The sequence below is a fragment of the Haemaphysalis longicornis genome, unplaced genomic scaffold (assembly GCF_048455015.1).
Source record: "Haemaphysalis longicornis isolate Haplotype H1 unplaced genomic scaffold, Haemaphysalis longicornis Haplotype H1 scaffold_5, whole genome shotgun sequence".
NCBI classification, from domain to species: Eukaryota; Metazoa; Arthropoda; class Arachnida; order Ixodida; family Ixodidae; genus Haemaphysalis; species Haemaphysalis longicornis.
The window spans coordinates 56,720,003-56,739,441 of NW_027526385.1; the positions used below are offsets into that span (position 1 = coordinate 56,720,003).

Consider the following 19,439-nt stretch of genomic DNA (forward strand, 5'->3'; position numbering starts at 1 on the left):
GTGCTCCTTTAATATACATGGAGATTTTTCGTTGATGCGTTTACTACTTTGTGCGCAAAAAAATGCGCACATGGGTTTTGATTTTGATTTTTGTTTGTGCGATTTGGGTCTTTGAAAAAGGTTTGATGGTCGATTGGGCGCACTTTCGGCAAAGGCTTTGACGCAGTTTCCCTCGCTGTCTTTTTTTGGAAGGGATGGTGAAGTGATTTTTTTTCTGTGCCCCCTCGCACGCAGGCCCGGTTGGGACAGCTGTGCAAGTCGCTGGTGCCCAAGCTGGTGCATGACAACAGCGGCGTCGTCATGCACACCTTCGCCATCTTCGTCAACCTGTCGCTCGACAAGTTCATCAGCGACAAGGTGGGGGAGCGTGGACGGTCTTTTGCCCTGAGCAAGCTTCGATGCTCTCGAACATTCTTAAACGGATCATTTTTGTGGGTGCATGGCTTTGGCCTGCTCGCATTGTAGAAGGACTTGTTGTTGGGCGAGTTCATGCATTTTCTCAGAAGGGGTAAACTGCGCTACACAGAGAGAGGTACACAAAGACAGGCGCAGACTTTGTGTACCTCTCTCTGCGCCTGTCTTTGTGTACCTCTCTCTGTGTAGCGTCTTCCTTAGCGCTGCTCGCAGTGATGTGATTGCTGCATCAAAGGGCACATCTTGCGCCATCTCGAGTAGTCTTTGCCGTACCTGCGCCAACCCTTCTCTCTTCTTGTCATTTGTAAAAGCGAAATGTCCCATTCGAGGATTGCATTAGCCATTTGTGTGTGCCGTTTAACTGGGATGTTTTGGTTCAATGCTCAGTACGTTGAATTGTGGCCGTCCTCTTAAAATAGTTTACACCATTTTGAATCGTAGTTAATGTCACTTTCGAGTTTGATTTACCTGACAGTGTTGTTTAAGCAGCAGTTTACATGCGTTGAATTTCTTTATTGGTTTGAGGGCACTATTGTAAGAGTGGTATTTTCCAGGACATGGTACCAGCTCAAAGGCAGCAGTAACATGCTGCTTGGTTTGTACGTTGGTTTGCCATTACCTCTGTGAGCTCTACTTTAGCCTGTCAAACATTATCTTTTCCAGTCACTTGGTTTTTTTGCAACACTGTTAATTTTTTTAACATCGTGTCTGTATTTTTAAACATTTTTAAGAGCTTTCTTTGACTGTCTTTCTGCTTACACTGACACATTAAGGTAACGTTGCACTTTACAATCCTTTGTTCCTCTGGCTTTGAATAGTCATATTCATTTGATTCATTCTAAACAACCCCGGTTTTTCAAGAATAGGCTGCGTAACTTTGGTTCTTTTTTTGTGCGTGGAATCGAGGGTCGTTGGAAAGTTAATGATGAATTTTAGGGACTTCCAAAGGACCAGGCATTTTATCGGATTCCTTCGATAAAAGATCAGACAGGAAATGCAGAATTTTCAACAAGGTTTGACTACCAGTGAGCAGATTGTTTCGTGAAATAATCTTCAAGAGCTGTTGTGGGAGTAACGTGTGACAGCAAGCGCGCGTTATCTTTATTATCATGTTCTGTCATAAGCAATCGCATATCATCGCAAACACTCGCTCTGTCTTGTGGCTGCAATAAGCTGCCTTGTTTTTTTTTTAAATGCTTGGCCGTGTGTGCTCTGTCCCTAAAGGGTTAGAAGTGTGGACGAATCCACCAGTCTTGGATATCTGTCTGATTGCTTCACTCTATTGCAGATATTCAGCCAGTCCATGAAAAAGGCCTTTCAGCTTGTCCTATGCACAGTGGTATCCAACGTTCGTGAGGCCAAAAAAATTGCTGCCGATATCCTCGAAGACCTTCTAAACAACCAGGAGAGGAGGGCCTTCATTCTCAAGTATGACATTTTTATTGTTGAAGCATATCTTTGCTTACCCGGGCTCTCTTTTTTTTTTTTTTTTTTTACGCTTCATTTTTTCTTTGAAGCTGTTACGGTAGAAATGCTTTTTGCAACCGAAACTGAAAGCGGAAAGTGTATATAAGCAAGAGCTCTTTGAACTGCTGGCACTATTGGCGAGGCCTAGACTTGTCAGCATTGTGTAACACAAAAGCAAATCTAGGTCATATTTGAGGCAGAGATAAACGCATAAACGAAGATTGCAGCATTTTCTGAGTGAATGCCTGCATCGGATCGGTCTTAATTTTATAAATTTCAACAACTGGCGTACTAGTGGCATCAAAAAGAAGAAAGACTCAAAGCCTCTTGTAGAAGTGTCGTCAGATCACACGCTGAGCCCAGAGATGCTAAAATAAGGCGACTTCGGCCGTATTCCAGCGGTGGCTTTTTCTTTTTGTGTGGTGCTCATATGTACACGTCATCATCATCATCACCAGCCTATCTACGCCCACTGCAGGGCAAAGGCCTCTCCCATTATTCTCCAATTGCCTCGGTCCTGTGCCAACTATGACCAATTTATCCCCGCAAACTTCTTGATCTCATCTGCCCATCTAACTTTCTGCCGCCCCCTGCAACGCTTGCCTTCTCTAGGGATCCACTCTGTTACCCTTAATGACCAGCGGTTATCTTGCCTTCGCATTACATGCCCTGCCCACGTCCATTTCCTCTTCTTAATTTCTACTAATATGTCTTTAACACCAGTTTGCTCCCTGACCCACTCCGCTCTCTTCTTGTCCCTTAATGTTACACCTATCATTTTCCGCTCCATTGCCCGCTGAGTTGTTCTCAATTTAAGTTGAATCTCTTAGTGAGCCTCCAAGTTTCTGCCCCGTAGGTGAGTACCGGTAAGATGCAGCTGTCATATACTTTCTTCTTCAGCGACAATGGTAGGCTGCTATTCATTATCTGAGAATGTCTGCCATATGCACCCCACCCCATTCTGATCCTTCTAATTATCTCTGCCTCATGGTTGGGATCTGGGGTCACGACTTGGCCTAAGTATATATATAATAGCTTACCACTTCCACTGCCTCGCCACCTATCTCAAACTGCTGTGCTGTCCCGAGGTTATTGATCATTACTTTAGTTTTCTGCATATTAATTTTCAGGCCCACGGTTCTACTCTGTTCGCCCAGTGCGGAAAGCATGCTTTGCAATTCGTCCCCCAAGTTACTTAGCAAGGCAACGTCATCAGCAAATCTGAGGTTACTGAGGTATTCTCCATTAACCCTTACTCCCACCTGTTCCCAATCCAACGTTGTGAATACTTCTTGTAAACATGCTGTGAATAGCATTGGAGAGATTGTGTCTCCTTGTCTGACACCGTTCCTTATAGGTATGTTGCTGCTCTCCCTATGGAGGATGATGGTAGCTGTAGACCCATTGTAGATATGTACACGTAAACACATCCAATAAACCGCCATTATAACGGAGTCCTTGGTACAGGAAACTAGCTGGCTTCGTTATAGGTGGCACTGCACTTGAGAGAAGCACACAAGAAGTGCTTAAGCATTTCTTGCATTTTTATTGGTTAAAAAACGTCTTTCGTGGCCGGAATGGAGCGGAGAGAGGTACTGAAGCCCAACTCTTTAAAGTTAAACAAAGTTGTATTTTCTCTTCATGGACCCTTTAAGAGCAGTGTCCCCCCTTAAACTTTTGCTGCCATTTTGCTCCCTGCTTGCTCTAGCCCCAACTTTCTTGTTTAAATGAAATGGGAAGCTCCCCTTTGGTTGAGTTGTGCTTGAATAGCTGCATTGTACCCAAGTGTTTCCGCTGACAAAAGCTACTGCGTGTCGCATTTCCTGCAGGTCCCACTACGTGGTCGTTTCCTGCGCTGCCAAGATAGCCGAAAAGCAGGTGCAGAGAGAGCCGGACGATCTCCAAACCGTGAGTCTGGTTTGCCTATTTTTACTTGCACCAATAGTGTAAGGTGTTGCGTCGTCCAGAGTTGCAACTCGCGCAAACTGAAAATCGCCGAACAAAACATGAATGCCTGGAAGTTATGTCACTCCTGCCCATAATAATATCACTGTGGCAAGAAATTTGAAAATATTTGAACACTTTTTTTTTTTCCCCACCTAAACAGCATATTTCGTGATGGGTTAGAGCTGAGTGGTGAGTTCTTTGATTATTAACAAACTTGTATTTTGGTTTGACAGCCCCTTTAATTAGCACCAACACTTGCTCAGCTCTTTTGTGCGAAAAAATATTTGCAGAGGGATCAACACTGAAATATTTCGGGGCCTCTTTTTCTTCTTTTCGCCACGTTGCGCAAGAAGTCGCGGCGACTTTACCTTCACTTTTCAAAAAGATAGTTGGTGGAGTAAAGTTAGCAGGGTTCACACAGGTCCTTGAAAACCTTGAAAACCTTGAATTTAGAAGTGTCAATTTCAAGGCCTGGAAAGTCCTGGAATTTTTAAATGGTCCTTGAAAACCTGTGATTGTTTTGGAGAGAACCAATGGCCCTGTCTTTTCACAAGAATTTAAAGTGTTTGTTGTGGATTTTAGGTGTTAAAAATGTATAGAAACATTGTAAGAATCAAGTTTCAGTGTATTGCTTGAAATTTCAAAAAGTTTTGTGGATTTTCATTATTACGAGGCAACATTGGGAGCAGGCTTTTCGCAATCCAATCCATATCACACTACAATCCAGTGAAAGCCAGCTTCTGTTCTCTATCTTGCATCTTCCACCTAGTCTGTGGATGCTTGCTCATTGCATGTTTGTTTGCTGTGCCTCATACGCTCCATCTGCATTTGCTTTTACGTGCAAATGGTGGACGTGTACATAGTTCATCCTGCCTTGATGCAACTCTTGCTCGATTTAATTTCAGCTGATAGTATTGCTGACAAAGCAGGAGATGCAGGCGACATTAACCAAGTTTTTAAATCAAACAGCCTCAGCTAAACACAAAGGAAAAAGAAAAACCTCTAAATACAAACTATGAAATAAAAAATAGAGCTTGGGGAGCATTCGTGAACCCATAGCGCCTATCTAAATGTGCAATAATGTTCTTAGGTATTGAGCAATAATGAAATTTTGCATTTTGTTGAAAAAGTTATAAATAATCCCAGATAAAACATAAGATGGGGACCTTGAAAATGTGTTTCCTGGTCCTTGAAAGTCCTTGAAAACCCTTGAATTTTTGCTTTTGAAGCCTGTATGAACTCTTTAGGTTTAGTGCCAATTGCTTTTTGTGCACCCCCGGCATGTTTGTTGTCTTTGCACATCTGGTTGCCATCCGCTGCTTATCTGCATTTACAAGGGCAGCGACAAAGGTATTCTATTTAGCTTGGCCGATTTCGTGCGTCGATCGAGTTGGGACAGCAGTGATAATTTTCACCGGCTACGGGCAGAGACTTGGTGGGTAGTGTTGCTTTAGCAGCTGGTTTGTCAACTGGGTTGGGATCGTTGACGTTTGTGACAATTTTCGCCGATACCCGCTGCAGTGGCTCAGTGGTTAAGGCATTGTTGTGCTGCTGAGCCCAAGGACGTGAGTTCAATCTAACCATGGCAGCTGGTTTTCGGATGGGCGCTAAAAATGAAAATAGTCATGCGTTGAGATTTTGGCGCACATTAAAGATCCCCAGTGGGTAAAAATTAATCGGGAGGGCTCCACTACAGCGCACCTTATAGCCAAAGTGTAGCCTCGGGGCATTAAAGGGCTGGTGAAGTGGTTTTGAAAGTGGGTAAATGTTTGTTTTTTACAATTAGTATGTTGGATAGTTTATGACTGTGCCCGCAGGGGCGCCTTGTCTATTCAAGGTGACGGTAGTGGCGACACCGCGGACCCCGAGCCCATGTGGGTTGGACCCACCCACGCCCTTGGCTGTGCGTGGCTTTGCCGTGTCCGGGGAAAAGGGCATCCTGGTGGTTGAGCCAAAGCCAGGGTTGTTTTGGACCTTTATGGCCCCCTGGCAGAGGCAACACACCACTTCGGCCCCCGCTTCCCGTAGACGGTGCCCCCAGTCTGACCCGACCTGGGGAGAATCAGCCAGTCGCCTTTTCCTGTCCTCCTCTCCATTCTTTTGCTTTCCTATTGTCCTTCCTAACCCTGTCCTGTCATCTTCTCTTTTCTTCATTTCTCCGTTTTCCCCAGGCGGCGAGGGTTAACCCTGTGCGAAGGCTTCAACCTAGATCCCGAGCATAGGGTTATAGTGGCAACGTACAGTTAGCGTGCGCTGCAAAGCCACGTTCCCTTGTTGGGCTCCGTGGTGGGTGACTGGCCTTGCCACCGAATTCATTCCATAGTTTATGGCTTCCTTCTCCATTCCATCCAAACGAACTGATCGGCCTCCGAAACGAGGCCGCACCGAAGAAATTTTCAAACCGATTTCTAACCTCGCCTTCAACAACCCTGACAACTTCCCACGCTTCCTAGTGATGCAGTCAGCTGATAAAGAAACTCCCGTTACCAGCAAATCTGTATTTTTGGTTGCAAAATTTATTGAAGGTTTGATAGGAAAAAACTATGAAGCGAAAAAGCTCAGTTCTGGAGACCTGATGATCGAAGTCAAGAGTAGAGAGCAGTCCAACACTCTTTTGAAGCAAACCAAGCTAGCCGACCTTGAGATCACAGTAACTCCCCACCGTACCCTTAACAGCTGCCAGGGTGTCATCTCCGAATCAGAACTGATCAACGAAACAGACTTTGACCTGCTCGAAGGTTTGCGCGAGCAGGGGGTAACCGCTGTGCGACGCATCACCATTAGACGGGACGGAAACGAAATTAAGACGAAGCACATAATACTGACCTTTGATCGATGCACTTTGCCAGAGTACGTAAACCTAGGGTTTCTGCGCTGTAAGACCAGAGTATACATACCAAACCCGCGACGTTGTTTCATCTGCCAGAGGTATGGGCACGGCAGCAATTCGTGCCGAGGAAAACAAACGTGTGCAAAGTGCTCTGAGCAGGACCATTATGCTGACGACTGCAAAAGCACACAACTAAAGTGCAGCAACTGTGGAGGACCCCATGGAGCATACTCTCGCTCTTGCCAGGAGTTTAAGAAAGAAAAAGAAATCATCAACCTAAAAGTGACGCAAAATCTTTCATTTCCAGAAGCCCGTAAGCGTTATGCTCTGCTTCCTTCAGGGAGCTACGCCAGCGCTGCCCGCCGGGGGGTGGGGCGGCGTCTGGTTTCTGTGGCCACTCAGTATAGTGAAACTGACTTAGTGGCGCACACACCCCTCGAGGTGCTGCCCCTGGCAGGCCAAACAACTCGTGCATCGCCAGCAGTGCCCGCAGGCGTTGCACCTGACCAGAATTGCTCTGGGAGTGGCGTTGCTGTCGCTCCTCGACAGACCCCGACCGCCGAAACTGCGGTGGCAATGGATGTGGGTACAGGAGGCGCCTCTTCTGCAGCCATGTCCAACACATCAAAAAAGGTGGTGGCTGAATCTTCTGCCATCCCATCAAACGCGTTGCGGGATGGGCGCCGTAAAACCTCCCTCCCGTCAATGCCCCAAAACCCGGATGAGGACATGGATGTCACGCCATCCCGGCCTGCATCGCAGTCATCTAAAGACCAGCGCGGTAGTTTTGGCCGCGGCAAAAAATCACAAGCTCCCCGAGTCATTGGCCCTGATTCGGGCTCAGTGACATAGGGATCTCCATCTAAACAAAACCTATGCTCAGCACCTTTCTTCTAACCTTTTATGGCAGTTCAAAGCATTATCCAATGGAACTGTAGGGGATTAATTAGAAACCTCGATGATGTCTACGAAATCCTTAATAAGTACCATCCAAATATCCTATGCCTACAAGAAACACACTTAAAACCTACACAAACCAACTTTCTCAAACAATACTCGGTATTCAGGAGAGACAGGGACTGCTACACTCACTCCTCTGGTGGTGTAGCGATTGTCTTGCAAAAGTCTGTCCCCTGCTCACCTCTTCAGTTGCTCACTGCCCTCGAAGCTGTGGCAGTCCGAGCAATCCTCTTTAATAGGTTAACAACAGTTTGCTCTTTATACGTTCCCCCGGATTACCGTCTATCGAGCTCAGAATTCGAGTCCCTCATAGATGAGCTCCCGGAACCCTTCTTATTGGTAGGCGACTTTAATGCTCACAGTGAACTCTGGGGGTCTCAACGGACAGATGCCCGGGGCCGCTTACTAGAAAAGTTTTTATTTTCTTCCGGAGCTTGTCTACTCAATAATAAAAAACAGCCGACATACTACAACACTACGCACAACACATACTCACACATAGACCTGGCAATCGGCTCTTCTGTCCTCTTTCCATCTGTTGAATGGGGAGTTGACAATAATCCTTATGGGAGCGACCACTTCCCAGTCATCCTGAAAAGCATTGACAAAATCCCTAACAGCTTCAACTCCTATAAAAGGTTTAGGGAATCTGCTGCAGATAGGCTGAAATTTAAACAACTATCTCAGCTTTCATACACATCTTTAAGCCATTTGGGCATTGATGAAGCCTGTGAACTGATTACGGCCCATATACTTCATGCCGCTGAGTGCTCAATTCCACAAACATCTGGTGCCACACCTAACGCCAGGAGGCCGTGGTGGAATGACGAGTGTCGGCATGCACGGAAGGCGCAAAATAAGGCATGGAGTGTCCTCCGCAGGTATCCCACTTCTGAAAACCTAATTTCCTTCAAACGCGCGAAAGCACAAGGAAGGCGCATTCGCCAGCAAGCCAAAAGGGAGAGCTGGCACTCTTTTGTGACTTCTATCAATTCATACACAGATACAGGCAAGGTATGGAATAGAATTAAAAAGCTTAATGGACATAAAACACACAGCCTACCCTTGGTTAGCAGTGCGGGCGACACCCTGGAGGACCAGGCCAACGCACTTGCAAAACACTTTCAATATATTTCGAGTTCTACTCACTACACGAAAACTTTTTTACGACACAAATCATCCATGGAGAAAAAACCGATTAGAGATAACAGAACATCCCATGAACCATACAACTCGGATTTTTCTTCAACAGAGCTTTTGGTTGCCCTAGGAACATGTAAGGCTTCAGCACCGGGGGCAGATAGGATATCCTATGCAATGATACAACATCTGCACACAGAAACTCTCCAAACACTTTTGCACTTTTTCAATAAAATTTGGGCGGCAGGATACTTTCCGAGAGCTTGGAGAGAAGCTGTTGTAGTTGCCGTACTGAAAGAAGGTAAAGATGCCTCACTACCTGCCAGTTACCGACCAATAGCTTTAACAAGTTGCTTGGGAAAGCTTTTTGAAAAAATGGTAAATAAGTTGTCAGGCGGGTTTTCGATCAGGTCGAAGCACAACTGACCAGCTGGTAGCCTTCGAGTCATATGTCAAAGATGCTTTCATCCACAAACAGCACTGTCTTTCTGTTTTCTTTGACATGGAAAAAGCATATGACACAACTTGGCGCCACGGCATACTGCTTGATCTCAAGGCTTTCGGTGTGTCTGGGCGTATGTTAAACACTATTGAAAGTTATTTGTCACAGCGAATGTTTAGGGTAAGAATAGGGACAGTTGTATCCAGAACGTACATACAAGAAAATGGTGTTCCCCAAGGTGGAGTATTAAGCTGTACTCTATTTGTAGTTAAAATGAACTCCCTTGGAAAATCCTTGCCACCCACAATCTCCTACTCACTGAATGTTGATGATGTTCATATTAGCTTTAGGTCTTCCAACCTGTCCATTTGTGAAAGGCAAATACAGTTAGGTGTAAACAGGCTCCGGAAATGGACAGAGGAAAATGGTTTTAAACTGAATCCTCAGAAAAGTACATGTGTTTTATTCACAAGACAGCGTGGAATCCATCCGGAACCTGACATTACGCTGAACGGAGAACGGATTCCCGTCAAAAAAGAACACAAGTGTTTAGGTGTTATACTTGACGAAAAGCTAACATTCATACGGCACATAAAAACACTCAAACAGAAATGCCTAAACACCATAAACATTTTAAAAGTTTTGTCGCATCAGTCTTACGGTGCTGATAAAGACTGCCTTTTACGCCTCTTTATCAGTTTAGTTAGGTCCCGTATAGACTACGGAAGCGTAACATACGGATCTGCATCTAAAACTGCCCTAAAAATGTTGGACCCAGTGCTACATTTGGGCCTTCGCCTTGCCTCGGGAGCCTTCAGGACAAGTCCAATTCAAAGTCTCTATGTAGAATGTGACCACTGGTGCCTAGAGCACCAGCGTGCTTATACAGCACTGCTCTATGCTACTAGGACAATGTCTGTGAAGCATCACCCGTGCAGTTCATTTCTGAATGACGTCTCATCTGCCCATTTGTATTTAGCGCGCCCTTCGATCCTTGCCCCTTTATCCTTACGTGTCAAAGGCCTTGCAGAGGAAATAGGGGTGTCTTTCGATGAGGGAATGAAGACTTCCATCGCCAACGAAGTCCCACCTTGGGAAATGTCAACGATTCGTTGTGACACATCCTTTAAACGCATTGATAAGCGCCGTGCACCTCGTGAGCTGATCTTCCAGCATTTTTTACAACTACAACACACATATCCATACACCTCATTTTACACGGATGCCTCGAAGTGTGCTTCCGCTGTGTCGTGTGCTGCACATGGCCCGGATTTCGCCAGCACGAGGACCTTGAACAAAAATACCAGTATCTTTACAGCAGAAGCTTATGGTATTTTAATCACAGTGGAGCACATTACACAGAACAAAATACAAGAATCAGTTATCTACACAGACTCCTTAAGTGTCGTTACGGCACTAGGTTCCTTTAAACCTACAAAAAATGTTGTCCTCAATCACCTTTTTGAAGCTCTCGTGACTGCTCATAAATTACAACTAAAAATACTTGTTTGCTGGATCCCTGGACACAGTGGCATTCTAGGCAATGAAATTGCCGACCAGAACGCCACTTTGGCGGCCCTCCATAGTGGTGTTGACGTCGCGGAAATCCCTTACCTCGATCTGAAGCCAGTGATCCGAAGGGGAATCCGTAAACGCTGGCAGGACACGTGGGACACACACACAGAAAACAAGCTCCACTCAATAAAACCCCACCTAGGAAGATACACAACAGAAAAACAAAACAGTTCATTGAAGTATCGATTTGCAGACTACGCATCGGCCACACTTACGCTACGCACGCATATCTTTTAAATAGCACACCCCTACCGGTTTGTGATAAGTGTGGGGACCGGCTCTCCGTCCTTCATGTGTTAATTGAGTGCGCATCCTGCAATGAGGCCAGAAAACGGCATTTCCCTAAAATCTATACTTACAACATTCCGCTACACCCGTCACTGTTCTTAGGAGATGAACCTATGTTCACAAACAAGTCCCTTTTAAGTTATCTTGCAGATGTCAAGTTTTTAAAGGTCATTTCGTACAGTGCGTGACCTCAGAGCCTACAAGCATTGAGCAAAGCCTTCATGTTTTCATTGTTCGCACGAGGGGCCCGCTGCCGTAGCGTGCTCTTCGGCTCGAGCTACAGTCGCGTTCCATTCACAATCCCTTTCATCCGCCATTATGAACATCTCCATTTTTTAGTCTACGGGCCCTCTACACCCATATATACAGTATTTTAGGATATATCATACTCATTTCATACATATTTTAAGCTCAAACCTGACTATTGACGGACCACTTAACATAGTTTTGGCGCTCTTTGGTCCTAGTTACCCTTGCGCCAATAAACACAAACATACATACACATACATACAGTTTATGACTGTAAAAAAAATTTCGTCATATCTCGCTTGGGGACTGAGATATTCGTCGATAAAGTTGACCCGACGCCCCGCCCACCGCTCGCGGCTGTGCCGCCGGAAGAGCGAGAAACCGAGAGGCAGCGACCGGAACTAGCGTCATATTCGGAAGACGGCCAGTGGCGTGCGCCGCCGCTTCGCTGTGTCCCAGTTTTCTCAGCGAAGTTCCGAATTAAGCAGACGTGCAATGTGCCCTTTAATAATCTCAATTGTGTAGAGTTGCTACCGCGTCGATTTTCAACCGTAATGCTACTGTGTGCTTCCCTAAAGCGACTCCTAGATACCAGAGATTTCCTACCCGAGCGCCCGTGGCTACTACATTGCCTTCACGAGTAGTCGCAGGGCCGGCCGTGTCGTCGGGTGCTCTGTGCTTCATACGCGAAGAGACTGGCTCGAACAAATATGCAGGTACCCCTAGTTCCTGACCCATTATTATAAGGGGATTAAAAATTCGTGGGACCGCAGCGCTCAGGGCTTCGCGAACTTCTTGCTCGTTTTGCCGATCGATGTTGTTGGCTGTGACGGAAACTGAGCTGAGTAGCTAGATTTTAAGAAGAAATCAAGCAAGCTGAAAGCATGAAGCGTTTTCTGCGCGCAGAAGCGCTCCGCACACTCGCCGGTCGTGCATTCCCGTACGGCGCACGAAACGGCTCGCACGCACCACGCATGCCGCGGCAGCGACCGCTCTTCGCTGCCGGCCAGTATCAAGGCCGTCGACAAAAGCAAGTGAACGTGCGAGAGAGTGGATGAATAGTGTGGTGAAAAATTGTGCTAGGGATTGTCATCCAAGGTGATTTTGAAAGAGGTGATCGAATTTGTATCGCGATGCGGAGCGCCGACCGGTCGCGCGGCGCGTCGTCGGCAGCAACCTGCCCGAGCACGAGATGCGGCGAGAGGCCGACGGATGGCGTTACCTGCGCGCAAGAATGAACATAGCACCGATGGCTAGAATGACTATCAACGTGAAAATAAGGTGCGCACGCGAGAAATGGGATGATAGTGCGGTGAAAAACTGTTTTAAGGATAGTCATTCGCGATTGTAGAGGTAGCAGTGACCAAATATCGGTCTCGGTGCTAAGCATAAAGTTCCCAACCTCCGAGGCGATCCGTGCAACCGAAGCTGGCTGGAGCTGTTCGGGAAGGTGTTTTTCTAAAGTTCGTCGGCGACAAGTGTGCTGCGTTTTGATTCCGCTACCTTTCGGGTAACCACAACAGTTCGGTTCTCCTATTCTAAAACTGCGTTTGTGCAGCACTGACACGTTCCGCTGACCGGCCGCGCAGCGACCCGGCACCAGCACCTCCGCGCGACGCAGCGACCGGCCGCTCGCTAGCTGCTGCTTGTACGCATCGCAGGCCGCTGCACACAGCTTGTTGTACCGCCTGCCCGAATGCAAAAACAAAGTCGCACATGCGAAGAAGGGGATGATGGTGTGTCGAAAAAATGTGCCAGGAGTTGTGACTAGCGCTGGTGGTAAAAGCGGCGAACCAATATCTGCACAACTTCCCTGCACCCGAGAAGCATAAGTCGGCCATGAGACGTCGGTGGAGAACCTCTTTCTCAAGCTCGCCGCGAGCGAACTTGTTGCGCTTATACTTCCCTCAGACTCTCATATTCTAAGGAAAGATTGTGTGAACCCTCCATTCACCAGAGGTCCTTCTGGCCCATATCTGAACGGGAACAGAATGAGATCGATGAGATCTTCAGGTGGAGCGGTCGCGGCAGGGCCGGCACTTCCGAATATGACGTCATCTGCAGCCGGCCAATCCTGAAAGGCAGCCAGCGCTCTGACCGCGCCGCCGGGCAGGCGTCGTTTATTTTGACGAAAAAAGAAGGTTTGGGTGTATTTACACATAAAATAAACGCGTTTTTCGAATTCAGCGTCAAGAAAACCATAAAGTAATGCCCCCAACATAATTTTTTTGAAAAGCTCTTCACCAGCCCTTTAAACCCTCAAATTTAAATAGTTTCTACTTTTTGATTCTTCACGATTGATGGTACAGTGCAGGTCAGACACATTGCAACACCAGCTGCTGCTGTACTACAGGGAAAAAAATGCATTTCTTTAAATTTTCTGCGTTACTGAAAGAAATGTGCTGTACAATTATCTCTCTCAATGCATAGTTGTGAATTCAATTGAAGTCGTGCACTAGTTTCCCATTTTTGTGTTTGTTTCTCTTTGTCTGCACTTGTGCCTTTTTTTTTTTTTTTTTGTCTGCCTTGACAGAAAGTGCATGCGCAAACACAAATCAGGAAATTAATGTGAGGCAAACAAATCCTGCAGTTTAAAAAGTGAGGCTCGCGTGTCTTTACTGCAGCTTTGCGATTTTCAGACTTACTTTGGTTTCAACAGCAGCTGCTTCTCACCCATCTCTGGCCACTGTGATAGTCACCTAAATTATGATCTGTGTACCCTCAGGTTACGGACCATTACCGTAATCTTTTAATGAGTGAACCTTCTACAGTATAGACCGCTTATAACGTATGTTGCGGGAGCCACAGAAATCTGCAGTATAAGCGGTACCGCACTATAACCAAAACATGCGCGAATCCAACCACATCGTACCCTACCTCTCAAGTCATCCTTTATTTATCATCACTCAAACGCGCGGCACTTAAAAGCAAAAGCCTGGTTTTTATCATGGTTTTTTTTTTTTTTCTTGTTTTTTCACATCAGCCGCTGCTGCAGGGTCTTACACATTGCAAGTGCGGTCATACAAACAGTGAGCACGGCTTTAACTTCCGTTGTGTTCGTGTTTTGGAGGATCGTAGTTGCATTTTTAGCGTCTATGAACAGATGCCGCGAAGCGTGATAGCTTCGCCAACAGTTTTTTTTTTTTTTTTAATTGCACCTTGTGTCCACGATGCCGAAGGCGGCTGTTTATCAGCCCAGCGTACTGCTGCTGGAAATCTTGCGGCTTCGCGCGGCTCGCTTGTCCGGAAAGTGAAAGAGCGGTGGCTTATCAGCAAAACGTTCTCTAAGGGAGTGACCTCGTCTAGTTGCTCGCTGAAATGCCGCACGAGGCGCAAGCGAGGATGCTCACTCAAGAAAAGGGCTGGTATATATGGGCGAAACGAGGAATATAAACTGCCACCCACGTTCCTTGTTAAAGTGCCATCAAAAAACACCGCGGTGGTAGGCCTAAACATCTCTGGCGCCGGCAGCCAGCTGGTCGGGGCGTTTCGGATCTCCTGCCATAAGGTGCGCATCTCGCCATTGGTGCAAGTCGTCAGGCTCCTCCCACTGCCACGCGAAGAAGCCACCGCGAGCGCTAAAATCGTTGACACAAGCGTGAAAAAAACGGACGCGCAACGCCGACGTGCACGAATCGTGTGCGAAAACGGGTCATACAGTTCACGCCGATCGCGGACGGGGACGGGAGTCGCTATCTTCCGAGGTGCGTCAAGCAGGGTCAGTTGTGGTCATCACGTACGCGTGAACTAAAGGGTGCCTATTCTTTTCTTGTGTGTCGAAGTTAGAGGAGAGCAAGGGGTGCGCGCTGTGTCAGATGGCCGATTTCATCCTGTCTTTTTTCTGTTGCTACCCTAAAACGATGCCCCAGCTACGCCGGTCGATCAGCAGTCCCACCAGAAAACTGCACTATAAATGGTATTGTGCTTCGGCCAGCCGCATTCTAAGCGGTATGCTTATGCATTGAGTTCTATGGGAGGTGAACCGGTGTTCACAAAAACCGCGTTATATCCGGCCCCGCACTATAAGCGGTTACGTTATAAATGGTCTACACTGTATATGCCTCCAAAATATCAATGAATAACCATCCCTTTAAACTGGTTTTTAACGATACATCCGCAACTCTTTTTAGACCACCAATCAATTTCTGTTCCCTTCTCGCAGAGTGTGAGGGACGAGGTGACTATTCATGAGGTCTCCTTTTTAGACACATTCAAATCATCTCTCTCTGATCTTATAGCACCGTGGCATCTTCGTCCTGTGTCATGTGACTTGTCTTTCTTACAATGCAATAAGAACAGGACACCAAGAAGTGGGATTTCGCAGCATTTCAAGTATCTGCAGGATAAATACAGGGCTGCAGAGTTTTTCAGTGATGCGTCTAAAACGTTCACTGCTGTGTCTTGTGCTGCGCATGGACCCAATTTTTAAGCAGATAGAACCATGAATGTAAAGACAAGTACATTTACGGCAGAAGCATATGGCATCTGTCTAGTTGTAAGTCACATAGTTGAACATCATATTCCTAAATCCATCATCTATACAGATTCGCTGAGCATTGTCCGTACGTTGTCATCCGGAAAGTCATCGAAAAACCATGTCATTAATCTTGTCTTCAAATCAGTTATGCTAGCGTATTCTTCAAACCTTGGGGTGACTGTGTGTTGTGTGCCAGGCCACTCTGGCATTGGCGGAAATAAACTGGCGGATGAAATGGCCGCCAGTGCTGCACTCCGAAATACAGTACACATGGCAACACTATCTTACACAGACCTCGAGCCACACATTAGACAGCAACTCCGTAAAACTTGGCAAACAGACTGGATCGAACAGACAGACAACAAACTACACTTAATAAAACCACACTTGGGATCATACGCTAGTTACTCACACAACAGACACATTGAAGTTACCTTAGCTAGGTTGCGGATACCTCCATACACATGTAACATACTCGCACCTGCTCACAGGATCTCCAAGACCCCTGTGTAGCAGGTGTGGGGAGGGCCTATCCGTGATACACATCCTCATTCAATGCAGGGCACTTGACATTACATGATGCAAACACTTCAGAGAACTCTACCGACAGCATATTCCATTACATCTGTCATACTTTCTAGGAGACGATGCCATGTTTTCTGTTCAGTGTGCCTTTAAGTTTCTGTCAGAGGTTCACTTCTTAAAGCTCATTTCAAACCACCCGTAGTTGTAGCCCTGGTCCCATACACCAGCCACCTTATTTATCTTTTAACCACTCTTGGTCTTCATCCTGGCCCTTTACACTAGCCGTGCTCATAGACTTAATTGATTTCATTTGTGTTCCCCCTAACCAAACTTAGTTGTCACCTATTCACCAAAAATTCCCCGCATTTCCCCGAGGGGAAGAATGTGAAAGTGCGAATGCACGAGTTGAATTTGCGCGGTTCGGTAATGTTCGCGAAAGAGAGATCACACACACACACACACAACTACAAAGAAAGAAAGATGCATTTATTCACAGACACCTATTTGTGTTGTCGTTGTACTTGATTGCTAGAGCGGATCTCAGCTTTGAAATTTCGTGTCAGTACTCCTTTAAGCGGGTGCACTAGCCCTTCTCACGCCCGATTCCTGGCCAATCCCCCACGTGGGTATGTGCCATGTCAGCGGCCAGGCAGCGCGCGCCCATCTCCCCCCGTTGCCAAGGAAGACGAGGAGCGCGCGCACCCGCAGCTGTTGCTATGTGGACGGACGGCGGTCAACGGAATTCAGGGTCGCTTATAAAGTGCATTCGCACTTAAAACACTTTCTTGGCGCTCTTTGCCCTAGCTGGCCTTGCACCATTAAAGGAGCCATGAAGAGAAAATACAACTTCGTGTAATTTGAAAGAACTAGGATTGAGTATCTCACTCAGCTCCATTACAGCCGCAAGAGATGTTTTTTAACGAAAAAAAACGCAAGAAGTATTTAAAAGCTTTCAAATTTCGCACAACAGTGATGTGTTATGAGCAAGAATGACGTCATACGGGCCAACAATAAAACATAATTTTCAGTGCGTTAACTGCACGTTAGCATTCAAGTGATGCGGTCAAATGGAACCAGAGGCCCCATTACAGACGTCCAGTCATGTGTCGTCGCGACGGTCAGTTGGGCGGCCGCCAATCGCACAACCAAGGTTCCGTGACGTCGTAGAAAAGTTGCGGGAACTTGGCTAGGGGGCCGCGACTGCTTCACACGTTTTCTTTAATATCTCCGTTATTTGTTCGAAGATTGCGATGGTATTGGTATCATTGTTATCGGGACTAAGCAGTCTTTCTAATAAACCCAACTTGTATTTTGTCTTCATGGCTCCTTTAACATTCAAACATCATCATCATCATTGAATAAATGTTTATGGGTAATGTGCTTTTTTTTTTTTCTCTCCCCCTTTTCTTTCTCTCAAGACCATCAACGTCCTGACCACCATATTATCGGTGCCCGAGTTCCGACAGGAGTTCGCCGCCCGTACGCCCAGCCCCCTTCAGCCCCTCCTCTCCCTCCTCAACGGAGCAGTGGAGCCCCTGGGGAACTCCCTGCAGATGGCTCATTCGAGCATCAAGCTCGTTCTTCTCGTCACGCAGGTTTGTGTGTGCTGAATGCATGTTGCGATGTGCGACTTGCGTCGTGCGATTCCTGCCGGCTGCTGTTACGCACCTGCGCATGTAGGTAGTCTAGTCCACTTATAGCAATATCCAAGTGCCAAGGAAATCCCATCGTTATAACCGATAATTGTTGTAAGCGGGTTGCGAAGTAGAGACAGAACAGAGCTCAAAACATTTTATTCGCATGCCAGCAAGGTGGTACTACTACTAATTTGCGGAAAAGAAGCCACAGTCAGTCACCATTGTTTGCCGCGTGTGAAGCTGTTGCAAATCTTTTCCAAGAGCATCTATAGGTGCTTCACCTAGCCGAGGTAAATGTCCTTGGCGGAAACAAAGTCCCCCAGGGACTGTGTCACGCATTGTGCCTCCTAGGAAAACACTACCTGAGTAGGCTGCGCAACCATGTCGTTAGTCATCTCTGTTGCACTTGTGGTGCACAATATAACCTGATTCAATCGTTGTATCCGATATCGTGGCACTGGAGCATTGCAATAAGCGGTTTATTTTACCGCAGAAAGAATACAAAAGTTGGCGGTGCCATAGCTGTTCATCGTTATATCCCATATATTGTTATAAACGGTATCGTTGTAAGTGGGCTCGACTGTATACCGTAAAGTTCCAAAAGAGCGCCCACCCAAAGTATAGTGATATCAAGGGGGGACGCGGCTTTCAACTTCAGAAAAATGACCAAAACATCGTTTTTTCGAAATCCACATATTCGGCTTCTTTGTTTCCTATTCTATGCGTCTGTAAAGTTTTTACGCTGAAAAGCGTCGCAAAGTGGCATAAAAAAATACTTTTGGCAGGCGCGGTGACAAACTATCAGCGCAAAAGGGCGAAAAAACGGCAATTTTCGGAGCGCTCTATCTCCGCAACGGTGCCACCGGGCGTGGCCATTTTGATATGGTTAGATCGGCTGAGCGATCGTCTTTCCTGTTCCGCTCGTCTCTTTTATCTTCGTTCATTCACAAACGCACAAACGGCAGAAAAGAAACGACGCAGAAACGAAGCTAGAAATAGATGCTGAAGCGCTATTGGTCCTCCAGTCGGGGCGCAGAACAACGACCCTCCTGATTGGATGTCACGGGCACAACGCAGGATGGCGGCCGCCTGAGCTGCGTAGCGGGCGGTTTGAGTTCATTTTCGCCGCTTCGCTCGGCCGAGTTTCTGTTCAATCTATGGTATTCAACCCGGACGTTATCGCGGTGGGAATGCCAGAGATAACTAGCCAGATTGCGGGAAGTTGTGTGGCTCGAAAGGAGGAGGTCATCGAACGCTTCGTGGTGGGCGTGACTCTACCGTCGCCAGACCCCGGAGGGTGACGCGGTGTGCGCGCTTGCGATAGTGGTTCGTGAAGTGAACTTTTAGTCGGGTTTGCGATGTTTACACGCTTAGTTATTGCTGTGTTTTGACTGTGGGCTCGCTAGCCTTGAGAAAGAAACGGTCGACGCGTCAAACGCTGCGGCGCGCACGGCATAGCCGACGCGCATTGGAGCAGCACATGACTGG

At 46.8% G+C, this 19,439-nt stretch overlaps 1 protein-coding gene across 2 annotated transcripts in view; it reads left to right on the top strand.

Annotated features, from left to right (window-relative positions):
* LOC144138251 (protein CIP2A homolog) overlaps nt 1-19,439 on the top strand; it is a 91,087-nt gene that overhangs the window by 18,959 nt on the left and 52,689 nt on the right. For both annotated transcript variants that reach the window (XM_077670434.1, XM_077670435.1), the window contains exons 5-8: nt 235-357; nt 1,703-1,842; nt 3,711-3,789; nt 17,733-17,909. In XM_077670434.1, coding sequence (XP_077526560.1) covers nt 235-357; nt 1,703-1,842; nt 3,711-3,789; nt 17,733-17,909 — 519 coding nt within the window. The remainder of the gene's footprint in view (nt 1-234; nt 358-1,702; nt 1,843-3,710; nt 3,790-17,732; nt 17,910-19,439) is intronic.